Raw genomic sequence first — 27,782 nt, forward strand, 5'->3', positions numbered from 1 at the left:
AGGAGGAAATGGCTAACCACTCCAGTCTCTTTGCCAAGAAAACCCCAAATGTTGTCTTGAAGAGTTGGATGTGACTGAAAGACTGAATGATAGTATTCACACACCCCATCTCATTTGGTGCTCATAACCATCCCATGAGGAAGGCATTACAGGTATTAATAGCATTAATCCCCTGTGTAGCCCCAAAAACCAAAGCAGGTGGGCTGGAAGAGAAGGAGAAAAGTCTCATTCACCCCACCAAACTATTTATATCTTTGTTTGATTTATTCATGTTGGAAGCAAAATTCATGAGCCCCACTGCCCTTTTAACAAAACAACTATAAAATCAGATTATAGCCTGAAAATTTTAATTTGAGCAGAAAAGATCATACTTATGTGTATCATCAATTCATTGCAAGAAATTAAAAAAAAACAAAAACAAAAACAAAAACCTGACACCTGAGTTAAGAAAAGCATGGTAGAAAACATCACATTTTGGCTTTTTCTTTTTAAAGGAGGTTTAAAAAATGATTTCTTACCCCAAAGAGAGCCACTTTCAATCACAACAAAAGTCCTCGTTATTTTGTTCATGATCTATTTTCCTGGGTCAGATCTGGAAGGAGCTGGAGGTTGGATCATGCAAAGCAGACTCTTTGTCTCTCCAGAACCAATTTTATGTAGAGATATTGTCGCATTTTAATTAATACAAAAAGATCCCACAAGATTCATTTTGTGACTCAGGTAGCCAAAACATGGAGACGTTTGAATTTCTTTTAAGAACTCTGTGTGGGGGCAGCTAGGTGGCACCGTGGATAGAGCATCAACCCTGAAGTCAGGAGGATCTGAGTTCAAATCTAATCTCAGACACCTAATACTTCCTGGCTGTGTGACCCTGGGCAAGTCACTTAACTGCAATTGCCTCAGCAAAAAACAAAAAAAAGAAAAAGAAAAAAACAACTCTGTGCACGTTCCAATCAAATACAAGAATGTTCCAAATCACTATAAGAACAATTCAAATTTGAGTAACTGACGTTCTTCTACACAGCCGGCAAATTGGCAAAGATGACAAAACCTGGAAATAGTTACTGTTGGCGTGATGGCAGAAAGACAAGCAAACTAAAAACATTTGGAACTATCGGTTGGTCTGGCCATTCTGCAAAACAATTTGGGACGATGGTAGATGACGGCAAATTGTTCATAGCCTTTGACCCGGAAATTCAATGGCTAGGTATACAGCCCAAGGTGGTTCGATAGTTACTATATAACAAAATTTGGGGGGCAGAGTTGTTTGTGACAGGAATGAGAATGTAGATCTAAAACGGGTTGATTTGGGATTGTCAATTGTTTGGAAATGCCAGAATCAATATGGATCATACATGTAACGTGGCTGCATCCCACTCTTAGAAATGAGACATATGAGGAAGTCAGCCGACTTGGAATCCAGGGATCTGAGGTTCAGATTCTCAATCCAGCCATTATTTGTTCGACTCTGGACAAGTCACTTCCAATCTTAGTTTTCTCATCATGAAATGAGGGGACTGGACTGTATCTCACCTAAAGTTCTTTCTAACCCTGAATAGTCCTATGAACTGCTGCAGACTGAAAAGAACTTTGAGCACAAAGTGGGAATGAAAGGCACTCCGTTCAGAACGGTTGTAATGACTGATTTTTGGTGCCAGAGAAGAATGGAGGATACGGTGGGGGGAGGAGGAAGAAAGTGCATGTAAGAGGCACAAAAGAGAGTTTTTTGAAAAGGCTTCGAGACTTTGTATATAGATGTGCATGAGTAATGTGATCTCTCCAGGAAGTTTGTTTATGAAAAACATGGTTACAGCACGGAGAGGCCTTGTTGCTACAAACAATTACACAATGTCATTCGCGAGCATTAACCTGCAAAAGGGAAGTGATTTTTGCTCCGGCGCACAGCAGGTTTTCCAGGGAGAGAATCACTCTTGTACCGGTCTCATCACAGGTGCACCAGGACACACATGTATGTGTCCACACACACACACACACACACACACACACACACACACACACATTCATCACTACCCTGGGACTCTGAAAGCCCCAGTTCCCCATCTCTCTTCACCTTGCCCCAGTTCACCTTCTTAATCAGCTCAGGAAGAAATTTCAACAAAACTCTTCCTCTGGTCACCGATATCTCTGGGAACCAAGTCCATTAAGATATTTCTGACCTCTGCTGGGGCTATTTTGAATGTCTGGTGTACAGGAAGGAACTGATAAAAATAGGACTACAATGCCCCAACAGACAGACTGGCAAAGGTCTCGACAGTGATTGATGGTTAAATAGACAAGCAGGTCCTACATTTTAACAGCTTTTGATAGAAGAGGAAAAGGGGGGAGGGTCATTCCCTATATTGCCTTCCCCACAGCCCATACAGTTGTGTGTATACATTCATCTGTCTCTTCCCACAGGTTTTCCTGAAAAGGATACGTTTTTGGTCTGTTTGTATATATGTTGGGCACTTCCTCTCGTATCCACTCATTTTGAGGGCGCAGTGCCTTTGCTCCGACCCTGAATTTTTACTAAACGAGTATTCATTTATATTAAGTGCCTGATATATGCCAGGATTTGTGCTAGGGATAGTAAAGCAAAAAATATTTAAAAAAAAGACTTCTGTTCTCAAGGGGAAGTTTACAGACTACAGCCTCAGTCACTCCACTGGACCATAATCTCTAGATAAAAACTAATAATGATCAAGTAAAAGACATTTATTAAATTATTACTAGGAAACAAATACTGTCCGAGATGATGAGACACACACAAAAATCAATGAATGGTCCCTGTCCTCAGGAGGCATAAATCAATAGCAGAGAGAAAGAGGGAACATATAACTCTATACATTTTATAGGGAAAAACAAATGCAAATTTTAAATTAAAAAAGAATAGAACAAAATTTAGGTGAGAGGCACTAGCAGGGGACATGATCAGAAAAGACTTAAGTAGATGACATTTGAGCTAAATGAGGGGGGAAAAAAGGATTCCAAGAAGCAAAGGAAAGATTTGTAAGCTCAGATTCCAAAGGACATTTATAGATAATTACATCATTGAGAGATAATGTTGCATAGTCGCTAATGGACTGTCCTTGGTGTCTGGAAGACTTGGGTTCAACCTGCGAATCTGGACTTCATGCCCCCAATATACTAGCTGAGAGATGGTGGGCAATATATTTAGTTCTCAGTGTTTCCAAGAAATTATTGAAGATGCTATGGTATGGACATATGATCTGCAGAGATAAGCTACACTGTGCATTCCCCAGATCAATGAAATCACAGATCAGGAACAAAATAAATATGAAGCTATCAGACATATATATATATATATATATATATATATATATATATATATTTAAGCCTGATAGGGTAACAATCATCAAGCAGGAAGTCTGAGAGCTGGTTATGGAAAGTAAAAGACCTGGATTCAAATTCTGCCTCTGACACATTTCGATAATCGCATTGTCCCAGGAAAGTAAGATTAAGGAGATTTTTATTACTATTTCTTTTTGAAAACTAAGTTAAAAAAACAGGTTTAAAGCTATTTTAGTAGAGAGAATTTTATTGCAAGAAGCTGGTGACATGACAAGACCAGCCTAATGATGATAACAATAATAACAATACTTAGTGTAAGTTTTGCAAAGTGCTTTCCATATAGTATTTCATCTAGTTCTCAAAACAGCCCTATGAAATAGGTATTATTTTTATTCCTATTCTACAAATGAGAAAATTGAAGCTCAAAAAACTTATGTGACTTGCTCAGGATCACAGTTTTTTTTTTTTTTGTTTTGTTTTGTTTTTGAATCTGAGGCAGAAGTTGAACCCAAATCTTCCGGACTCAGTTCCAAAAACAATATATCTATTGTTTCATTTAACTACCTCAAAAAATCCAAAGAATAACAAATAGTAATTATATATTCCTTTTCAATGTTGTATAAAATGTAACACTATGGTCTAATTGCAGGCCTATTAAATTTTTGCCAATGTGTATATATATTTTTTCAGCCTCTTAAATAAAATCCCCAAACCACAAAGAGAGAAAAATGCCTCTTTGCTTTTTTCTATTCTTTAAAGCCAAGTCCATTAGACTTTCAGGTACTTTTAAATTATCTATCTACCTTTCTCTATCCATGTACCCTTCCATTCATCTATCTATCCATCCATCCATCTCTATTATCTATCTACTTATTTATGTACTCTTCTATTTATCTACCTGTCTCTATCCATCCATCTATCTATATATAATAATATAATATATAATCTCTATCCAATTATTATCTACTTATCTATATATGCTTCTATCTCTCCATCTCTCTATATACCATCCATCTATCTACTTATCTAGGTACCCTTCCATTTATCTATCTATCTATCTATCTATCTATCTATCTATCTATCTATCTATCTATCTATCTCTATCACCTTTCTATCTACTTATCTATGTACCCTTCTATCTACCTATTTATCTGTTTCCATCTATCTATCTCTATCCATCTGTCATCTATTTTCCATCTATCTATCTATCCATCTATCTCTATCATCTATCTATCTACTTATCTACATACCCTTCTATCTACCTATTTATCTATCTCTATTCATCCATCTATTTATGTGTCCATCCTCTATCTACTATGCACTCTTCCATCTCTCTATCTATCCCAAGTTCATCTAACTTTCTCCTCTGCTGCTCTGCCCTAATTCTAGCCAGCTTAATCTTGGTCACAGAGTGAAGCAGCATCAGTTGCCTGTGATTCCTGGGAATGTGCCTTAGCTCTTTCTGAGGGATGCCCAGGGGGAAGGAAGATGGACTTTACAAGTGGTCTCAAAGAATTACCTTTTAGAAATGCTACCTCTTCCTCTAATGAAGGGAAGACATTTTCCCTATCATTTCCTTTCCCAGAATGGACTCAGAGTCTGATTTAAAGTGCAGTAAAGTATGAAGAATATTATCAGAAATGAAGGTTTGAAAGCAGAGAGTAGAACCTAACAAGCTCTCCCTCAGGTTACCTGGGATTATTCCTTTATCTAGGGTGCTTATCTATAAGGCTAACAGCCTTATCATTTGTTTTTTTTTTAACTTTTCTGTTAAAGTACTTGAGGCTAGGGGAAAAGCCCTAACTAATTTGGGAGACTAAGGACCTAGTTTTTATCCAGTCTGTCACTCACTACTCATGTAACTTTAGACTCCTGCCTCCTCATTTTTAAAGGGGAAAGGGTTGAATCCGATAGCCTCTGAGGTTCCTTTTCACTCTAGAACTGTGAGCCATGAGCCATGAACCTTCAAAACCACACCCTGTTCTTAAATAAGGAAGCTCCAAATTGCATGTGAAATGATCCATAGAGAATAAACAGCCATCCATTTGCATGGGGGGAAGGGAGTAGTGCAATTCCGAGACATTGGATCAATGTGAGAAGCTTCCTGTGTGGAAACTCCTTCCACCAATGTAGTGAGAACTTAAGGTCTTGGAGAATCTCTTCATCACTCAGAGTGGTTCCTCATCCACGGTCCCATAACATGGTTTTGGCAAGGGCAGGCACTGTGAACCTGGCTCCTGCTGACTCCAGAGTTAGCGTTCCATTAGATATGAACTCACAAAGAGAATCTTCCTGGCTCCAGGTCTGGCACTCTATTCATTGCACCACCTAGCTGCCCTGCATTTTGTGATATTCTTAAAATATTTTATTCTATATGATACTTATTGCAAAACATTGAACATCTGTTCCTGCTAGATTATAAATTTGACCCAGTCTGCAAACAAATGGTGCTCAATGAATATCTGTTGAGTGATTGAATAAATACTATCTTAACTTGGCAAGCTACATTGAAAATGTAGATCTAATTATGTCATGCCCATATCTAGCATCCAGTAAGAAAATTTTTGGGGGGTAGAGTTCAGAGATATTTGATTTCACCTCGAACTTCTGATTGGATTTGTATTCCTAGTGTCTAGCCCATAGCAGGCCCTTAAATGATTGGTTACTAATGCAAGACAGCCTCTGTACACTTCAGTTTTCTCATCTGTAAAATGGAGCTAATAATGCATTTATTGCATACCCCTGAGAGGTGATGACAAACAAACATACATGAATGTGAGCTCTTTTTATCGTTCCCATCTTTGAGGATATTTTGTTTTCTTTGCTTCTCTTTCCTTTTTCTCTTTATGGCAATAAGTCAGTCACCAAGATGACTTACTGGGAGAATAGTATACAAGATTCTCTAAGAAATCAGTGACATCACAACAAGCAGAACACTGATGGAGAACTTACAGGAGAGGAAAATAATTATTTGTGGAATTGATCACATCCATTTATGGGCTACATAAAATCAGATAGGTAGGGTGCTGTATGATGGGCAAAAGATAAAGATTCAAATCTGGTCTCTGACACATATTGGCTGTGATGTCAGGCAGGTTATAATCTTTCAATGATCCAGGCAACTCTATTGAAGTATGTTATGAGTTACAAATGTGCACTGGTGAAGGGAATTTCCACTAGGAATTCCCAATACTGAGGAAATCACTACTCTGTTCCATTCCCTTTCATCTCCCCAAAATCAGATATTTCGAAGAAAAAAAAAGAGAGAAAAAATGACTCAGAAGTCATGCTGTCAAGCTGATTATTTTCCACCTAGAAAAAGATCTATGTATACATGGATTTTTTTTCTCTCTGTTGAAACAAGCTAATTGAGAAAGGACAAACAAGGGTCCATGTGCTCTGATACAATGGGCACCAAGAAAGGCAAGATGAAGCTAACAATGAGGACAAAATGGAACTGGAAGAGCTGTTAACCCAAAGGCTAAAAAATATGTCTGAGAAGTAAAGATAGTGGGCCATTTTCCCAAAGGGAAAAAGACAAAAGCCTTCCTGCTCCCATAAACACTGGGGAATAATACCAGAAGGGATCAAGACTGTATTGGCCAACGGGATGGAAAAAATGATGCAGTCAGAGACCTTTAGCATCCCCAATTTTATGCTTCTCCAGAAAAGAAGGAAGACTTTCAGCATTTTCAACTAAACTTTCAAACTAAGATCCTAAGAAAACTTGGCCTGAGAGGAGATTAAAAAAACCCCAACAACAACAACAAACTCACATTTCCTTTCTGTTTAGCCATTATACGAGTAATAATGAATTTCTGCATTGTACCGATGGAATAATTAATTCATCAATCAGTAACTACTATGTGTCAGACTCTATTTTAGACACACACACATATAAGTATATCTATATCTATATCTATCTATCTATTTAATAAAATAAAACTAAAAGATAGTTGCCCTCAGGGACTTTATAATCTATTGGGGAACATAAGTAGGCAGCTAAATAAAATAATCTAGAAGATTAGGGCTGTTTCTCTGCCAATTAGGAGATGAATGAAAAGAGCATCTCCAAGATTCTTAAAAGCAGAGATTGTTCTAGACTTTGTATTCTTGACCCTCACAGTACCTTGTACAGTATCTGACACATGGAAGGTATCTGAAAAATGCCTGTTGATTGCCTGACACAATTAATCCTGCTGGAAAACCCAAAGTCCAGCATGAAAAGCTGAAAAATCATATAAGGGAGGTGCGTCGAAGGGTGGGCTATTGTTCTCCCATAAACACAACAAATGGAAAACTCTCCACACCTGCTTGCCAAACTGTGCTTTAAGATGAGGGCTTTCCCAAGAAGGCAGGCCAGGATGGGAGTCAAAATAGTAAATGCCTTTTCATTTTTTTCTTATTTGTGGTCATTAATAATGAATCTGATTTATTCTCTGAAGTCAGGAAAAAACAGCCTTCTAGGAGGTTAACTATTTCTCCCACAGTCACAGGAGTGATAATCCACTTTAAGCTCTGTGCCAACAGGGAAACATGCTAAATACTGCTCCAGAGCACAGACTCTACCTCTCAAATCCAGAGGGACAGAAGCAGACGGCAGTGGGAGACGTCGGGCCAGTTGATGCTAAAGACAGGCCTGGGATAGGGGGGAACAGAAGAGAGGGAGCCGAGCCTGGGTCAGTAGCAGATTCTGATAAGATATGAAGCAGTGAAATGGGTCTGGATTGTTTCAACTGGTTAGGGAGCTGGTGTAATGTTGGTATTTGAGTGAGCTGGAGGCTGGGAAAGCTCGAGGAGGACCAGACAGCAGCTAATGAAGCTGGGAGTGCTGGGGTGAGAGGGGAACACTGAGGGCGGCAAATCAGAGCCAGAATAGCCAATACACATGCAAGAACTGTTTCCAGGAGCTGGGAAACCAGTGTAGGTCTTCTGCACACACAAAGGAGAGGAGGAAAAGAGAAATAAAGCTCAAGGGAGAAATAGCCTTTAGAAGGATTGGTTGGTTAAAATAAATATAGGCCTATGTAGTGGAAATCCTTTCTTTTCCCCTCCCTTTTCCTTTCTTATTCCTCTTTTCTTTCCTTCTTTCTTTCCTTCCTTTCTTCCTTCTTCCTTCCTTTCCTTCTTTTCTTCCTCCCTCCCTTCTTTCATTCTTTTTTCTTTCTTCTCTCCCTCTGTCTTCCTTCCTTCTTTTCTTCCTCCTCTTCTTTCCTTCTTTTTTTCCATTTTCCCTCTCTTTCCCTTCCTTCCTTCCCTCCCTGCCTTCCTTCCTCTATTCCTTCTTTCTTTCCTTCCTACTTTCTGTTCTGCCTTCCTTCTTCCCTTTCTCCTTTTTCCTCACTCTCTCTCTCCTTTCTTTCCTTTATTGCTTCCTTCCTGACATTTCAACAGTCATCAGTGCCCAGGATATCTAGTAACTGTCATTATTTTTAAAAAAATAACTCTGGCATCTGTCCAGTCTGCTCAGAACTTAATCTTTGTGCTGATTTGAGGAGGGGGAGATAAGAGAAGGAAGGAAGGAAGGAGAAAAAATTATTGGAATCTTAATTTTTTCTAAATAAGTGCCTAAAACTAGCTTTACATGTAATTGGAAAAAATAAAATACTATTAAAATTAAAAAAAAGAAAAACTTAATCTTTGCTTCTATGTAGTTTCTGTTTCCTGAAATTTTTGTTTCATTTGAAAGACTTATGCTGGCCGCCAAAGGCAGAATTAGTGTAGAAGTTGCAAAGACCCAAAGCTAGACTCGAGGTCAGCAAAAATGTCCTGATACTTTGAGTTGGCCCAGTGTGGCCTGAGCTGCCTTGAGATGTACAGGGGCTCCCTTTTTCACTGTGGAGTAGGAAGGTTAACATGTACATTCATGAGGGATGATGTATTGTGGATCCTTGGTCAGAAACAGAGATCCACTAACTGAGGTCTCCTCAAATCCAGGCAGAAATTCTATTCACTAAATTCTGTGTCAGATGTAATATACCCCTGCTAACTATCAAAACCAATAAATCATGCTGAAGAATGGATTAAAGTATTTTACAAAATTCAATTTATCATTGATGACAAATTGAATTTGGGGTTCTGACAGCTTGCTTCTTGCTTACATTTATTTTATTTATTTTTTGGTGGGGGTGATCTCCCAAGAAGGGAATGTGATGTTTGGTTGGAACCAAAGGTTTTGTTCCAGGGGAACATAGTTTTCTTTGAGAGTCATGACTATGAGGAAAATTTGTGTCTTAACATAATTTTCTTACTGTATGTTGTCTCATACTTTGGAGAATGAAGGACTTTTTTTTTAATGATGATAATGAGCATTTTACAAAGCAATTTGTAGTCATCATTCAGTTAACCTATACAGCATCTCCACAGGGGACGTCTGTCCTTGTCCCTTGATAATGAAGATAAGAAAACTAAAGTACAGGTTTTTTTTTCCTAACCTTACCTTAGGAGAGGTTTTTAGGTTTGTTTGTTTTTTTTTTTTCTTGTGTTTTTTGTTCTTTTCTTTGTGAAGGGGAGAAGAGAAGGAGAGAGGGAAAGGGGAAAAATAAAATGAAGGAGAAAATAGTGGATGAGAGGAAAGGGAAGAGAAGGACTGAAGTAAGGGAAGGGAAGTTCTAGGAAGGAAAGGAAAGAGAAGGCCTGGGAATGGAAAGGAAGGACTGAGAAGGGAAGAGAAGATTTGGGAAGAAAAGAATAGACAAGGGAATTAATTTATAAAATTCTCTACAGCCTCATGAGTATTCAGAAGGAAAGCTAGACAAATAAGATTCAAAATTACTTAGTTCAGTGATTAGTTGTTATTAATATTGGATATTTAGTGGGGGGCTGTTGGGAGGAGCATAAGCATCCTAACACACTGTTTCAAGCACAGCTTTAGCATAGCACTATATAACACCAAAAACAAAACCAGCCTTGTTCATTAACATGAAGCAAGCCAGGCTTCTACCCTCTGAAGTGTACCTTCTTGTTCTCTATACCTGGGGAGCTCTACCTCTAGCCCCTAAAAGATGCCTCCAGTTCTATTCCTAGTAAACTTTTCTTCCAGTGCAGCTTTTGTAAAAATCATCAAAGCACTTTTTCTGGGGGCTCTTCAAACAACGGCTTCCCTCCCAGCAACACAGTCAGCATATAAAAACCTACTGTCCTCTGCAGGTCCCATTGGAGGCGCCAGCCAGCAGCCCGGTGCCATGGGCTGCCAAGGAGAGTGCATTAGACTCTTACAACAAAAGCATCCAAGTAGACCTGTTTTGCCGACTGATTAATAGAAACAAGCTCGGAGGACTAATCACAAGTCGAGCCCTGTTTTGCAGATTAATAGAACAAAGGCACATGAGAGCAGGGAAAGTTACAGCACTGGAATACAAATAAGCCAAGGTAGACACTGAGCTTCACTTGGCTGCAAGTCATCACCGCCCAATACCAGGTCATATCACCTGAACCAAGGGGCATCAAATCCAAGGATGAAGCAGATTTTGGCTCAGGAAGAGATCCCAGCTTCTCAAAATAATCCATCTGGGTTCTACCTCCATGTGGCATCCTGTTCCCTAATGGATAGAAAAATCTCTCCAACAGGATGAGAAGTGACTAGGTATAACCGTGGAATCAGAAACATGGAGTATCAGACTACAAAGGACTTTAGACCTCAGGACATTGAATGTCAGTATCAGAGGGGGTCTTCTGTTCTTAGCCACCTTCCAACTCCATTTTTCTTTTCTTTTCTTTTTTTTTTCTTTTCTTTTCTTTTTTTTTTTTTTTTTTTTTTTTTTTTTGCTGAGGCAATTGGGGTTAAGTGACTTGCCCAGGGTCACACAGCTAAGAAGTAGCTGAGACCAGATTTGAACTCAGGTCCTTCTAACTTCAGCGCTGCTGCTCTATCCACTGCACCATCTAATTGCTCCCTTTGTATTTTTGTATTTTTAGTTTTTGGCTGAGGCAGTTGGGATTAAGTGACTTGCCCAGGGTCCCAACTCTCATTTTAAACAGTTAAAAAATGAGTCTTAGAAAGGGGAAATGTCTGCCTCAAAATCACACAATTAATTCAAAGAGCTGGAAATAGATTTCTGATCTCCATTCTATTTCAGCTCATAATAGGCAAATCCCCATGTATTTATTAAAGTCAACATTCCTGTGGTTTGAGCTGTTGATAGCTATGGCTATATCCATAGGCAAAGGAGGAATTGACACATTTCAGTTGAAAGGACCAGTCCCCGTTTTGCCACCTAATTGATATTCCTAAGGCATCCACATTACTACTTCCTTGCTCGAGAAGCATCATTGGCTCTCTGTTGCCCCTAAGATACATTTCATAGGAATATAAAGTTCATCAAAATGAGGGTCCATATTTCTCCCCACATTTCTTCCAACTAAAGTGGATGTTCTCTTCTCTACTGCCTCCATGCCTTTGCCAAGGCTGTCCCCAATGGCTGGAAGGTTCTCTTCTTACTCTACCCCTGAAATCCTTGTTTCCCTTCCAGACTCAGTTCAGGATGCCTCTCACTAGAGTTCTTCTCTTATTATTGGGGATCTCTTCCGATCCCCATAAACTACTGAGTGTATGTTTTATATTTGCTTAATTATGTTCATGTTTTGTGTTCCTACAGATCATGATACACTATGGATTCAAATCTTCTCTCTGATTTTTCTTTATTATTTTTTATTTCTTTATTATTTCTTTATTTTATTTCTTTATTATTTTTTACTATGGGTAAGTCCACACTTTCCTTATATGAAAAATGGGAGAGGGGTGAACTAGATGGCCTCTAAGGTTGCTTCTAGCTCTTGATTTAAGGGAGGTATGCTTCTATTTTTGTCTTGTGCATAATAAGTGCTTAATAATGTCTATTGAGCTGATTTGAATAGCTCTCTAATTTGATAATTAGGTAAGTCTTATTCTTTTGATGACTCAAGTTTCCTCTAACATTTTATAATTTTTTATAGTAGATCCATGTATATGGATAGATGTAATTATGCATATGGACTGTTGGAAGTAGCTAGGTGGCCATAGTGGCCAGAATCGTGGGTCTGGAGTCAAAAGACTTGGATTCAAATATTCAAACTTTCCTGGCTATATGATCCGGAGGAAGTTACTTCATCCTGCTTGTCTCAGATTCCTAAACTGTAAAACGAGGTGGAGATTCCAGTGTCTTTTCAAAAAAAAAATGAGTAACAAAGAGTCAGATACAACTGAAATACAACTGAGCAAGAATAGGGACTGTCTCTCATTGGGCCACAGACAAGAAGCAGCATGAGAGCATGAGAGACAGGATGCTCGGCTTTATAAGATTTAGATTTCTAATGGGACCTTTAAATCACTGGTTCAAGCATCTCTGATGCTGATTTAAAAAAACAAAAAACAGAAGACCAAAGAAATTGAGCCCTTTGTCCAAGAATTAATGGGTGATGGGTGTGGGTTTAGGATCTAAAATCAGGCCTTCCTCCTCCAAACCTAGCGCTCTATCACATCACCCTAGTCCTAGTTTTGATAGTTTTGAGTCTCAATTTCCTCATCTGTAGAAAGAAGAAGCTAGATGAGATGATCTCAATGAGTAACTTTCAGCTCTAACATCATAGTTCCAAGGAGGAATCAGAATAACTTCTCAAACTCCCCATTTTAGTTTGTTTACTGAAATCCATTTTTCGAACATAGGTACCATAGCTTTAATTGAAAAAAAAAGTTTATACTGCAAAAGTGACTGTCACTTTCACATCCCCCACAAAAAAACAAAAACTAACAAACAAAAAAAAACCCTGTTTACAAGTCCCCTACTGCCTCTTGGATAGACTACTCAGACTGACATTTAAAAGTCACCCATCCATAACTAGCTCCACTACTCTTTTGTTTCATTATGATTTGATTATTCTTTATTTTAAATTAATTTTATTATTAACAATAATTGTCAACAAATACAAAAGTAAAATGTGCAAAAAAAAACCCCAAGAGATCTGTATAAGAAACTGAGACTTTTGTGTTTACCATTGTTAACAACTAACAATATTGTTCTCTTTCTCTCTTCTGCTTTTTTGTTTGCTTGTTTGTTTGTTTTCTCTCATGTAAATTTAAAATGTTTATTGAAGCTCAGTTTTGGTATCTGTCACTACCCATCACTTCACTTTCCCTCCTCAGTCCCACAGAAGTTCTCCTTTGTAACAAACAGGAAGAGAAGAAACAAGCATTTATTAAGTACCTTCTGTGGGCCACTATGCCAAGTACTTCACAAATATTACATCTGACATTCACAATGATCTGGGGAGATAAGTATTATAATTATTCCCATTTTATAGACGGGGAAACTGAGATTAAATAGAAGTGAAGTGACTTACTTATGGTCCCACAGCTAGCGAGGGTCTGAGATCATATTTGAACTCGGCTCTCTCAGAACTCTGTACATTATGTGTCACCTTGTTGCCTAAAATTTTTGCTTTAAAATTATATATAAATATGTAGAATCAAACAAAACATAATGAATAAATTTATGATGGACAGAGGTTCCAAATTAGACTTACACTCATCTACCTTTCTCCATATCTCAGAATTCCATTTCTTATCTCCATACCTTTGTTTAGGCTGTTCCTCATTCCTGGCATGCCCTCCCTATTCACTTTTGTCTGCTTATGATTTTTATGATTTTTACACATATGCCCAGCTCTTAATACAACAGCTGGCACATAGTAGGCTCTTAATGAACTCTTGTTTATCCAAGAAGTAATACAGCAATTGGGAGTTCGTTTGTCCCAGACACCGCTGACCTAAATTTCCTGGGCAGAGAGAAATGGGTGAATGTGAAGATGTTTTATTGGAAATGTAATATCTCCATCTCTGTGAGTATTTATTTAACCAAGGAAAGTTTACACAGCTTGGGAGGCAAAATCCTGCATGTCTAGCTTTGCTCTGTTCTACCCCAGCCAATTCCCAGGACCAACTCTCTTTCATTCTTGTTGGCTTCTGGTTGGGGAAGCTCAGAAAAAGGCACAGACTTTGTTTATGTCTAATGCAGTCGAGGGAACAAAGGTATCTGGGTTGATAGTTTTAGGAGGGAAAGGAAGACTTTATTTCTTTTGTTATGGTTTCGTTTGCTCCCGCTAAAAACCTGAATTATTATCGTACTGATTTAGTCCTCAGAGAAAAGAAGTCTTAGATTCCCCAGAGACGCCCAAGACTTTAAGAGAGAGGCAGCGTGCTTACAATGAAGAGAAGTGGATTGGGCTTAGAATCAGGAAGGCCTCAATTCAAATTCTGTCCCTGGAATATATGAGACTCAGGCTGCTGGACCATGAGTATTAGTTTATATCGGTAGTGTTAAATCCAAATAAAAATGGATCGGTTCAAATGCTGTCTCTGATGTTTATTTATTATGTAATATTAGGCAATTCCCATCTGTAAAATGATTAAGTTGCTATCTACTTTCTAACACAGAGGATACATCAAGAAGCAAAAATTAGACTTTTTTAAAAATAAAAACAATGATCATTTACAAGAGTTTTGTTTTTTTCTCCTTTTTTCTTTTAAACGGGGAGAAAATAAATGATTATTAAGTGAAAAAAATTAAAAATGAAAATAAAAAAACAAAAATACACTGAGAAACACTAGATAGCTTCTGAATTCACTTTCAACTATCTGTCTGTCATCCCAGAGGTTCAGATATCCCAAATTAGGATTTTATCTGTTCCTTTTCAAATTAATTTAACTAAAAAGTACATCCCATTTCTTAAAAGGGCACTTACAAGAAGATAGATTTAGAACCAAAAAAGATCTAAGCGTTAACTTCCTGTTTATTTTACAGATGAAGAAACTGAGCTCCAGAAGGGCCAAATGAAAATTCACAGAGGGATGAACATGGCAGAGCTAGCTTCCTTTATCCACAGCACTTTGCCCTCTGAAAATTGGTGATGGCAAGGCTTCTGTGTGGCCCCAAAGGCAGACCCACCTTATCAGATTCATCAGGAAGGCTGCAACATCCCAGACTTTCAGTATCTAAGCTCCAGCTACAGAGAGGAAAGTAATTGTCTCCATTTAGCTGGCCACTGAGACATTGCAATCACTTAAGTTTTTTTTTTTAAAAAAAAATCACTTAAGTTTTTTTTTTTTTTAATCACTTAAATCTTTTTTTTTTTCATACAGAAGGGGTTCATCAAACAGAAGAGTACTGATCACCCCATTACTCGGAAAAATGGAAAGATAATACATCACCTCTGGTCTTTCTTCTCCCTGGCAAACCCAGTTATGATCTTCCTTAGTCTTTCTTCACTGTTGATTTATTGTTGATTCATCAATAATTCCTACCCTACTCCTTATTTAATGAGATTCATACTCAACACACTTTTGAAAAAGCGTCAGGTCTGAGACAGTCCAGCCCAACCAATTAATCCTGCCAATATTTTCATAGACTCTCTTGGGTAATCTTATTCCAAACAGATACTTATTTAGATTTGTTCTTAACCACTTCCTCTGATCTGGCCTTACTTACTGGTGGATTGGTTCCCCAGTGCCATTTCCCTTACCTTTCATTTTGAACCAAAGAATGTTTCCTCCACCCCTTTTTATCCAATAATAACAGATAATGCAAACTATTTTTGCTATCTGCAAAGACGGATACCAGATCCATGTCTTTAGAATTCAGGGTCCAATGGATGCTCCCAGGATTCTTGATGAGTCATTTAGCTCTCTGGCTTGCCTTCTCTGCTCCCCAATGGCTCCAACCATCCTTTCTTCTAATTAGCTTTACTCTACTCACTTTAAGTCTCTAGAATTTATAAGTAATTTCCTGGGCAATGCTTTATCTTGAACATTTCACATTAAATATATAGACTCTGTCTTCAATATTCCTTTTATTCACTGTGTGAGTGTGTATGTATGTAGCTAACCTTTATTGTGTTCCTATGTGTCGGGGATGGTGCTAAGAGCTTAATGAATGTTATTTGATCCTCAAATAGTATTTATATTATATTATATCAAATATTATTTGATCCTCACAGCACACTTGGTGATCCCTATTTTACAGATGAGAAAAATGAGGCAGGGAGAAGTTAAGTAACTTGCCCAGGATCCCACAGCTTATAAACATGTGACCAAGGGTCCTTGTGACTCTGGCTCCAGCATCTATCCATAGCTCTCAATTCTGCTATTCCATTTCCATATTTGACCTCCAAATGGAAACAATTTTGAGGGGGTGACCAGGTCCTTAAATTGTGTCTAATCTAACTTTATCAACCACATTGTTTTGGGCGCTCTTCCTTCTGTCTCCAGCAACCCGCAGGTTTATACAATGGAAAATGCCCTCCAAGTTTTCCGTAGAATCAAAGACAAAAGGAAAACTACTGGAGCTCTGGCATAGGGGAAGGAGAACTGTGCATAGCTCCAAGCCTTCTTCATGCCTAAGACTGCTGGGAGAGTGCCAGGCCCTGCCTTCAGCAGCACACACTGCCTGCACTTCCTTCTGGGTGCTGGTGCCCAGGAGCTGCGATCTGATTTGCTCATTGTGCTTCAGTGAAGGGAAACCACATGGAACCAAGTGCATCTAGACTGGCAAAGCGTTCACCACTCTGGACTAGGGCCAAGCGGGAGAGAAGCAATGACCTCACTTTGGGGGCACGTTGATAAGCAAAACTTTCACCATGAAAAATATTCTCTCCCAAGTTTGTGCTGTTCTGTCTAAGCGAAAGGACGCATCCTTCCTTTCTGTCAATAAGTGATAAGGTAAGCATTTTTGTGGGGGAGAGCAGAGGGAACTCTGGTTGGTAAATGTCTACTGTGTTGAAGCAAAATGTATTAATGGGAGGGGGTGGGAGAGAGAGGGAGAGAGAAAGAAAGAAATAGGAGAAAAAGAGAAAGAAGAGAAGGAGGGGAGGGAGATAAGAAAGACAGAAAAGAAATAGAGAAAGAGAAAAAGAGAGAGAAAGAAGGGAGGGAAAGGGAAAGAGATGAGAGAAAAAGAGGGATTTGAAAAGGAGAAAGACAGAGAGAAAACTGTCTCTGAAGTAAAATATTTTATTGGCCAACAGCCAAATTAAACCTTTTTCCCATCTTTGTTACTATCATTCACTACAAAATTTTCTCACTTCATAATTTAGATCTGAAACTCACTAAATGATATTATTTCAAGAAACCATGCACACATTTATGTCCTTTCTCTGGATCAAAGACTCTCACAATTGGAAAAGACCACTGTGGCTGGCTAGATAGCCAAATAGCTCACTATAACCAACAGTCCACCCCATAACACCACCCCTACAAATGGTCCTTCAGCTTTTTCTTTAGATTCTCTAATGAGGGGAGATCCTTTATCTCCAGGACAATTAATTCATTCATTTCAAGAGAGCTCCAAGCATTAGGAAAGTCAGAGATTCATAGGATTAGAACTGGAAAGACCATAAAGGCATGAAGTCTAACACCCTCATGTTTTAGTTTAGGAAATTGAGACCCTGATATGATAAGGACTGTGGGTCCCACAACTAGTAAATGCCTAAAGTGGAAGACATCACAATTCTTCTCTCTCTCTCTCTCTCTCTCTCTCTCTCTCTCTCTCTCTCTCTCTCTCTCTCTCTGTCTCTCTCTCTCTCTCTCTCTCTCTGTCTCTTTCTCTGTCTCTGTCTCTGTCTCTCTCTCTCTCTCTCTCTCTCTCTCTCTCTCTGTCTCTGTCTCTGTCTCTCTGTCTCTCTCTCTCTCTCTCTGTCTCTGTCTCTCTCTGTTTCTCTGTTTCTCTCTCTTTCTCTCTCTCTCTCTCTGTCTGTCTGTCTGTCTCTCTCTCTCTGTCTCTCTGTCTCTCTCTCTGTCTCTTTCTCTGTCTCTCTCTCTTTCTCTCTCTCTCTCTGTCTCTTTCTCTGTCTCTGTCTTTCTCTGTCTCTCTCTCCCAGCTTCTGTCTGCGTGTGTACACACTGAGCTGAAATCTGTCCCTCCACAACTTCTAACAATTCTGGGTGGTCAAAATGAGAAATGGACCCTGGATTCTTGCTCACCACAGGCATGGCCTTCGAATAAAATCAAGGCTACATCTGGACTCTTCTTTCAATAACGAATTGGCTACAGAACGAAGGTGGTTTCTGTAACCACAGCGGCTCCATTTCTGCCTAAATATGCCTCGAGAAAGGGGATTTACCAATCTAGACATCAATAGGAGTAGGGGGGAGGGAAACCGATCAGTCTTGCTTTTTTGCTTCCTCTCCCCTCTCACCCCCAATAAACAGGGGGGCTGTTCAAAATCAAAAAGGGAATCTGACTCCCTGTGGCTTTCAGAGCCGCCAGCAGTGGAGGCATTCCGAAAGAGGTAAAAAATGTAAACAAACCCCAGAATTCGAGAGATGAGGAAACTGGGCATGGGCTTCATAATGGGAGAGGCTAAGGCCCAATGCCAAGGAAAATGAAATGGGAGCCTGCACCTTTTAAGCGGGACCATGTAAAAAGACCAGGACCTATTTGCTTAACACAGAGACAGAAGACCTTTCTCTGCCAGTCCCTTTCTGAACTGCTGACTTCTCCTACTGAATAAATGCCGGAATTCCTGAGAGCCTGGTACAGAACCAATATTGTTTTTTCCAGGCTCCTCGGGTGCGCACGGAGACCGAGAACTTTGGGGGTTTTGCTGAATGTGGAGATGTCGCTGCTGCCGCCGCCGCTGAGACTGTTTCTTGTTCTAAAGGCCCAGTTAATTACAAAGTAAAAGTATGAAAATAAAATAAATGAGCCTCCTCGGCTGGGAACCCCATCTCCATCCCATTCTGGGAGCTGTCAATTGGTTTTCCTATTCCCACACTCGATATCGGCTGTTAATTTGCTTGCGATTTCGAGAGCTTGAAGACTGTCAGCAAAATCTATGATGCATTACAGAACTTATAATTGGAAATAAAAATGCCGGATGCTTTTGTGACAGGATAGACACCAAGACGGAATGTACGCGCTGATCAGAATGGGTAGACACTAACAACCTTAGAGCTATTTGTAGGCAAACATAATTATGAACGCCACCAAGGAGCAGGCTGGCAGTTACAGTTTCGGCTCCTACGATGAAAATAAATGCATACAAAATGATGTCAAGAGATGGAACAACCCGAGGATTTTTCAGAATATGGAGCTAGGGGTGGAGGGGGACAAAGAGAGGGAACCCAGCTTTTGCCTCTTTTGCCAATGAAAGCCACCGGTCATTCTGTGGCAGCTTTTCAGTCATTTCAGAATTGTATTCGCTCGCTATTGCCAGGATGTATTTCTTGCTGCAGAAGCAAAGACCCTTCTTTCCAGGGCCACTAAATCAAACAAATTAAACCCAGGGCCCCTGTGATACATGCAAAAAGAAGCTGCTTGTTCCCAAATCTCTCTATCACCCTATAGATCAAATGCCTAGAGACTGGAAAACCCCAGTAATGTTCATTAAAAACTACAGAAGGTCATTTTGTGTTTCTGTTTGAAATGGAAAAAGGGGCAGGATCCCGCCAAAGAATATTCTTACTTCTGATAGGGGAGGGGATTGCTTTTTAAATTTATTTTACTTGTAGCTCAGAGGCATACGATCGATTCCAACATGTCACAGTAGGAAAGATCTTGGACTTGTAACTGGAAGATCTGGGACTGTGCTCCAGTTCTGCCATTTGCTACTGGCACGTAAGAGGTACAGTAAACAGAAATTCCTTATGAAATAAGGAAGATTTTAGTTCAAATTGTGGGTGTCTGAAGAAATGATGGGCCAAACATTGTAAGTGTGGATAGATGTAAATAGAAAGACCACGCCTCCCTGTCCACCTCCACCACCCCCCAAAAACAACCCTGAACATTGTAATTTTTATGACCAAGTCTCAGTCCATAGAGCAGATGAGAAACTAGACCTCCCTTCCTTCCTTGTAGATATTGGAGCACAAAAGAGCTTGATTTATGCTGTCAGACATATGTTGGTCAGTTTTACTTTTTGATTTTTTTCTTCCTTTTTAAAATTCTTTGTTATAAGGGATGGCTCACTGGAAGGGGAGAGATATAGTTGGAAATAAAATAAAAATATCAATTTTTTTTTCTTTTCTGAGGCTGGGGTTAAGTGACTTGACCAGGGTCACACAGCTAGGAAGTGTTAAGTGTCTGAGATCAGATTTGAACTCGGGTCCTCCTGAATTCAGGGCTGGTGCTCTATCCACTGCGACACTTAGCTGCCCCAATAAAATTTTTGAAAAATTAAAATAAGAGGTTTAGATTGAATGGGGGTTTAGATTGGGCTTAAGTTAAATTACTAAACTCTTAAAAGTCTAGGTGGCAGGACAATGTAACAGAAGAAAAGTGATTTAGGAGCAGAACTGGCAATACAGTGGGCATTTAATAAATAGTTATTGGATTAGATTTCCAGTTTGCCTATTAGACACCTTTAAGAGCTTAGACCAGTCATTTCCCTCAGGGCTTTCTTTCTGTAAAATAAAGGATTTGGAGTAATTGTGCTCCGTGTTCCTTAGCTAGCTCTAAATTCTATCATATTCACATGTTTTGATATTCCTGTGCTTTAAAGTCCCTTCCAACTCTGACATTCTGCGTTCTAGGGTCTCTGCTATTTCTGGCATTCTCTGTTTTTGATCACTTCCAAATTTGACATTTTATATCCTAGGATTCTTTCTAAATCTGCCATTCTAGGGTCCTTTCCATGTCAGGGATTCCCCATTCTAAGATCCTTCCATTGCTGACATTTGTGTGTTCTAGAATCCCTTCTAATTCTGATATTTTATGTTCTAAGGATCCTTTCAGCTCTGATATTCCTTGTTCTGGTTCTGACATTTTATATTCTAAGTTTCCTTCTGGGAAGGGAAACAAGGAGAATCATGAAAAAAAAAAAACAAACCCAAACCATTCATTACCCTCAAGGGCCTTGCACTCTATTGGAATAAGTTCCAGACCACTTGCCATTGTGTCTTTCTTCAAGGATCTTCAAAAGGCTGTAAGGAAAAGGGATGCCCAGGATTGCCACAGAATCAGCCTGTAGAGCTCATGATTTCAGAAGGTTCACCCTGAGGAGCCAGGTGTTCGTCTCAGAGCATCCAAATCAATCCCATGAGCTCCTTAGATCTACTAATCCAAATTCTCTGAATCTCAGACATAGTCACTCTGCCCCATGATACGCTTCGATTGTACGCAACCTGGCCTGCTCCTGTGTGTTCAAAGTTATTTTCTCCATAAAATTTTTGCTAAATTGCAAGTTAGATGGCACTCCTGAATTCTCCCAGGTCTTTAGAAAGCTTTCAGATACACCACAAGTCAGACACATGTAACGTATATGGGCTAATCCTTCTTTCCTTTACCTATATACCAAATGACAATTTACATTTTCTAAACACACGAGTTAAAACTATTTCCCCAGTCTGACGACAATTATTTCTAAGAAATCTCTGACAGGCTAGAAACTCTCAACATCACAGCTGTTATTCAGAGTTTGATCTCATTTTTTAAATTAAAACCACTTGCTAGATCAGCAAATGAAAATTTTTCCTCTGGAAAGACTATCAGAAATATGTGTAAATCAGTCTCATTTGTCTTAAGAATGGGATAGCTTGAGGGGATGATGGAGGCATTCAGGAAAACCTGAGTTCAAATTCTACCTAAGATACTTACTAGCTGAGGGACCCTGGCAAATCCTTTAGCTTCTGATTGCCTCAGTTTCCTCATCTATAAAATGAGGATGATTATAGAACCTGCTGCTCAGGGATGTGAGAATTAATTTTTTGCATGCTTTGCAAGCCTTAAAATGCTATATAAATGATAGCTGTTATTACTGTTGTTTTTATTTATCTAGAAGTGAATTTCAGTGATCTGAAGAGGGGGAAGGGTTAGAATCCAATCTGAGAAAAGGAGCCAACCTGGGGAAATTTGCAGAAAAGAAAACTGCAATCATTCAGAAGCAATAGAATTTAATTTTTTTTTAAATTAACAAATGAAACTAATATTGATTTTACTTGAAGGTCTTCAAAGAGCTCCCCAGATGACATATTTCTAGGTCTTCATAACCCCTCACCAAATGGAGTTATTATTTTATTTTACACATTAAGAGACTGAGGTTTAGAGTGCTTGTGTCTTGCCATAGTCACATAGAAAGTAGTTGACCAAGTTGGATTTAAATCCATGTTACTTTGAACACTAACATTTTATAATTCTGTAACTCTGCTTCTGTTTTCATCCCCAACACATTTGCTTTCAAATAGCAATATTTGTAGTAGGCTCCATCCTTTCTTTCTCTTTCCTTCCCTTTGTTCTGTTCCCCCTTTCTCTTTCTTCTTCTCTTCCTCCCTCCCTCCTTCCTTTCCCTCCTTCCTTTCCCTCCCTCCCTCCCTCCCTCATTTCTTCCCTCCTTCCTTTCCCTCCTTCCTTCCTTCCCTCCCTCCCTCCCTCCCTCCCTCATTTCTTCCCTCCTTCCTTTCCTTCCTTCCTTCCTTCCTTCCTTCCTTCCTTCCTTCCTTCCTCTCTCTTTTTCTTTTTTCGGAGGCAGTCAAGATTAAGTGACTTGTCTAGAATCACACATAAGTGTCTGAGACTGAATTTGAAGTTAGGTCTTTCTGACTCCAGGGCAGGTGCTGCAACCATTGTGTCACCTAGCCATCCAAATAGAGAACTTTATATTTGAGTTTGAAGATGATAGATCATTTACAAAGCTAGGATCCTTTTCAAATCTCCTGAGCATATAAATCTGATATCAATCCTCACACAACCTTCAGAATTTGTAGAGAATATGGATTATTGTATCCAAGAGACACAGAGAACATAAGTGATTTATCTAAAGTTGCAAAGCCAGTGGCATCTGTGATCCCAGGGAAACCCGAAGTCCTTTTGCAGAGAATCCCAGAGGGAGAAGGCAGCTCAGTGGCTACCTAGTGCAACCTGGACCTAAAGAAGATGTCCTTCTACAACATACCCAACAAATGATCTCCCAGCCTCAATATAACCCCACATTGCAATTATCCTTCTGTGTAACTATAATTATCACGAGCCTCATCTTGTCCTCTGCCCCATTGCTCCATGGTCTTAGAGAAGGTCAAGTGAAAAAAAGCCCAATTCCCAATGACAATCTTTCAAATACTTCATGATTTCTTTTTTGTCCCACAAAGTCTTCTCTTCTTCAACCATACATCCAAAGAAGTTTTAATTATAAAATTCTTAAGATACATGCAGGGGTTTGATGGAGCCAAAGGGTTATCCAGCTTTTATATGAACCCAACTATCTCCCATGGCTGCCCATCTGCCTTGGAAGAAGGGTTGTTAAATGAGAGTGGGTTAAAATTTCAGTGAGAGCATTTATATTTTAGAAATTGACAAACTATACAACAGGGGTTGCTTTTCTAAACTTAAGAAAGTGTTAATAGGGAAATTAAACTTACAAGTATGTCCTGCCTAATTTTTTTTTTGGGGGGGGATGCAAGGAATCAGTTGTTAAACATTTATTAACACATCCTTTGATGCACTGCACTTAGAAACCATCTGTTCCCATGTCTTCATTATATAGAAGAGGAAAATCTAGACCCTGAAAAATGAGCTGACTTAATCTAACAAAGGCTGAGTAGCAGAGTCAGGACTACAACCTAAATTTCCAGGTTCCCTCCTGAGTGCCTTTTAGTAACAGCAAACTAGAATTTTCTTTTTCTCAACAACTATGTTCTTGGTCAAGTAAAAAAAAATACACCAGAATTCTCATAAGTTGGCATCAAAGTCTGTAAAAACCCCAGTTCAGCAAGAGGTTTGTAAAGGCTGGTGACATTCACAATTCATGAAGAATCCACAGGAACTTTCTGCAAAGCCCATGCCGGCATGATCCTTCAGTGCAGTCATTTTTGCTGCCTAGTCTCTTGTCCTTCATGCTCCAGGATACTCCATTCTTGTACAAACAAAAATGGAAGGAGAGCAGGACCAGGACAAGGAGGACTACTCGTTGCTTACAGTTCTAATAACTACTTTGAGAATAATAATAGCATCTATCTCCTTCCCAACATTTTTCATGTAAAATAATTTCAATCAATAAATAAGCACTTATTAAGAACCATCTACATCAACTAGGTGCCAGGGGTACAAATTAGTTAGGGGAAATATCATTCATTCATTCACTGTTTATGTAATTATGACACCCCTAGTAAACGAAGTGAGCTCAGTTCTTCCCAAAACAATCTAGGATGGTGCTCACTTTTCCAGCTCCAACCCTGTGATCAATACGATTCCCAGCTTCCTTCAGGGTCAAAGGGCAAAACCAAATTCTGGAATGTGATCTAAAGAATATCAAACCTTTTGAGCCCTTTTCAAACCTTCAAGGTCCCCCAAAACTGGAGGTACCCATGGGCAACCTGGAATCACCAGGCAAATGTCTAAATGGAGCCCCACATCTCTGGATCTAAGAAGGGTTGGGTGAGCCATGGAAAGTTCACCAAGGTGCCCTTCTGGTCTTGATTTGAGATTTTCTGCTCACATTTCATAAATCTCAAAAAGAGAAAGGTCAACTGGTCCAGACCTTCTAGAACAATCTTCATTAAAAAAAGATGCCGCCAAATAAATTGTGTGAAAGCTTTAGAGCGGTAGCTACTGTAAGAAAGGAAGGACATGGCCCTTTCACCCAATCATTCCACAAACTAGGAGGGGCGTCTATCACCTCCATCTTGCAGGAGCCCCATCTGGCTCTTCCACTCATCAAAGCCTCACCCAACTCACCCAGACGGGGCCCCCAACATTCGGATCTTGCCACATAAAATCTTTTCCTTCCCAAATTAAAACAAAGGCTTCGGTGTTCTCTGGCAGCAGCACCGTGTATTTTATTAAAAGATACGGTATTAACTACAGTTCCTCTTTGCCCTATAAACGAAAGCCTGGGCTCGTCCAAAATACCAGTGTGGGATTCAAGCTTCTCATAGCCGAGCTAATGGAGGGTGGAGTGGGGGAAGGGAGAATATGTTCAAATTAACACTTACCATGGAGCCCCGTATATTCTGAACCCTTTGACTGTTACCTCCGAATCTTGCAAGTAAATACTGTTTGTCAGGAGCGACTGAACATTGTCAAAGTCCTCTGGTTTCAATTTGGACACTGAAGGAAAACGGTAGTAGTCTTGTTTAACAAGGTCAGCCATGAATTCCTTGTCAAATGTCAGTTCATGATTCCCAGCAATCACTATTTTATATTCATATGGCAGGCTTCCTGAAATCCGAGAGAGAAGGGGAAAAAAAGAGCACTTAATTAGCACATTTGCTGGCCATCAAGACATACAATAATAGAGCTGGGGGCAATCAGCAAACAGCTCCAGCTGAAAGAATGAAATGCACACGCTAATCTACCTTTTCCATGGGAATTCACATTTATCTCTAACAAAATGGAGACCCAACTACAGTAACTGAAAAAAAAAAAAACTGGTGGTTTGGGTTTGGTTTGGTTTGGTTTTTCATTTTTGCCCCCTTTTCTGATCTTTAAAAAAAAAACCAGTTTCTAAATGAAGCAGTACACTTGATGGGAAAGACTACTTTAAGCTGAGGGAGCTGGGCTAGAATTCTTTCTTCCATTCCAATAGCTGAGTGACTTTGGTTCAATTACTTGCCTTTTCTGGACCTCAGTTTCCTCCTCTGTAAAAAAGAAGCAGTTGAAAAAGAGGAGCTTCTCTTTTCAACATGGAGGTGATTCAAGGCAATTCCAAATAGCCTTGCAATGGAAAGTGTCATCCCATCCAGAGAGATAACTATGGAGACTGAATATGAATCAAAGAATAGTATTTTCACTTTGTTTTAGAGTTGTTTGCTTGGCTTCCCCCCCCCCTTGTGTTTTTTTCTTTTTAATCTGATTTGTGTGTGTGTGCAGCATGACAAATATGAAAATATGTTCAGAAGAATTGCATATATTTAACTTCAGATTGCTTGCTATCTTGGGAGGGGATGGGAGAGAAGAGGGAGAAAAATTTGCAACACATGGTTTTGCAAAGGTGAATGTTGAAAATGATCTTTGCATGTATTTGGAAAAAAAACCAAAATACTATTAAGGAGGGGGGAAAAAGAAAAAAAAAAGATCTTCCCTCTCTACTGTCTGGTAAAAGACATCATAGAATCTTGGTCTCAAGATGGACTTTTTAGATCATTTAGTAGTAGTAATTTTCTCTTTGGTGAAAGTGAGGTGGGGGACTGTTTTTTTAAAAATAAGCCTCCTAAAGGAGTATATGAACTAATGCAACATAAAATAAGCAAAACCCAAAGAAAATATATACAAGGGCAATAATATTAATGGAAAGGAAAAAAAAATTGAAACTGACTTCTTTGTAAATATCATGTCAAATTTGACTCCTGGGGGAAAAAATTGAGAAAAAAGTACTTCCTTCTTTTCTTTGAAGAGTTAAAGGATAACAGATAAAGCCAAACATGGATGAAGTGTTGACTAGTTTTAATGAGCAATTATTTTTCACTTTCATTTTTTTCTTTATTTATACATTTTGATTAATATTTTTGCTTTTTACATCATCTTTATTTCTCATCCCATCCCTGTCCCTTTCTGTCCTCCTCCCAATGAGTCATTCTTTATAACAAAGAAACTTTTAAGGAGTAAGAAGGGGAAAAAATCAACAAAATTTATCACTACATCAAAATTCTCTTTCTTTTTAAGATAATTTGTTACAAAGAATGGTTCCTACCATAGAAGAATAAAGAGATATATTTGGAAATGGTACGGTGTTTGCATAGGGTAAATTTTTAATTAATACTTGTTGATTCCATTTAAAATGGAGATACAAAAACAAGATAAGACATAAAAAGATAAAAATAATCCCCCCAAGTTATCCATAACAATCCAGATAACAGGTAGAAAGGCTCATTTTAGTATATACTTCATATATCATGAGTAAAATAACCAAGTGCTCTATGAATTTTCTTTTGTTATATTATATTTGGTTTACTTCACTAAGTATTACCATATTAAGGGGAAAGGACAATGTTTTGTTTACCTTTTGGCTTGCGAATGAAAAGAACATTATTATAGGGCCCTGATTAGAAGGCTAACTTTCCTCCTCCCACTGGGACCTGAAAGAGAAACTGTAATACTTAACCCCTTTTTAATATTTATAGAATGGAAATTGGAGCTCTGTGTATGATTTTTATGCAAAGTTTCCTGATCAAAATGAGATAATTCTGGGCAGAAGAATGAGAGCTATAAAGGAAAACCCCAACACTAGACCTCAGCCTAGATTTATAATGTTTGAACAAAATACCCATCATACATATTAATAACCGGCTATGGTGCTATAGGAAAGAAAAACCTGAGAGAAGGTATTTGTCCTTCTGAAACCAAGACCCTCCTCTCTCCTAGCACACTGGTTCTGTTCCCATGTCTCTCAGTGGGCTCACTCTGCCATTAGTTTTATTTAAACATTTTTTTTAAATTTTTTTTTTTAACAGGGTTCGTGCCTACAATTCCTTCTTCCGAGACTCCTGGGCCCAATACAAAATTAATGTTTCCTGCTATTTCAGGAAGTATTAAAATTACCACGAGCAGGAAATTGGATCTACTTCTTCTTAT

At 38.9% G+C, this 27,782-nt stretch overlaps 1 protein-coding gene across 3 annotated transcripts in view; it reads right to left on the bottom strand.

Annotated features, from left to right (window-relative positions):
* The window catches only part of MPPED2 (metallophosphoesterase domain containing 2), a 210,468-nt gene that overhangs the window by 73,016 nt on the left and 109,670 nt on the right, over positions 1 to 27,782 (bottom strand). For all 3 annotated transcript variants that reach the window (XM_074275519.1, XM_074275518.1, XM_074275517.1), the window contains exon 4: positions 25,205 to 25,430. In XM_074275519.1, the coding sequence (XP_074131620.1) occupies positions 25,205 to 25,430 (226 nt within the window). The remainder of the gene's footprint in view (positions 1 to 25,204; positions 25,431 to 27,782) is intronic.

Source organism: Sminthopsis crassicaudata, chromosome 6 (assembly GCF_048593235.1).
Source record: "Sminthopsis crassicaudata isolate SCR6 chromosome 6, ASM4859323v1, whole genome shotgun sequence".
In the NCBI taxonomy this organism is placed as follows: Eukaryota; Metazoa; Chordata; class Mammalia; order Dasyuromorphia; family Dasyuridae; genus Sminthopsis; species Sminthopsis crassicaudata.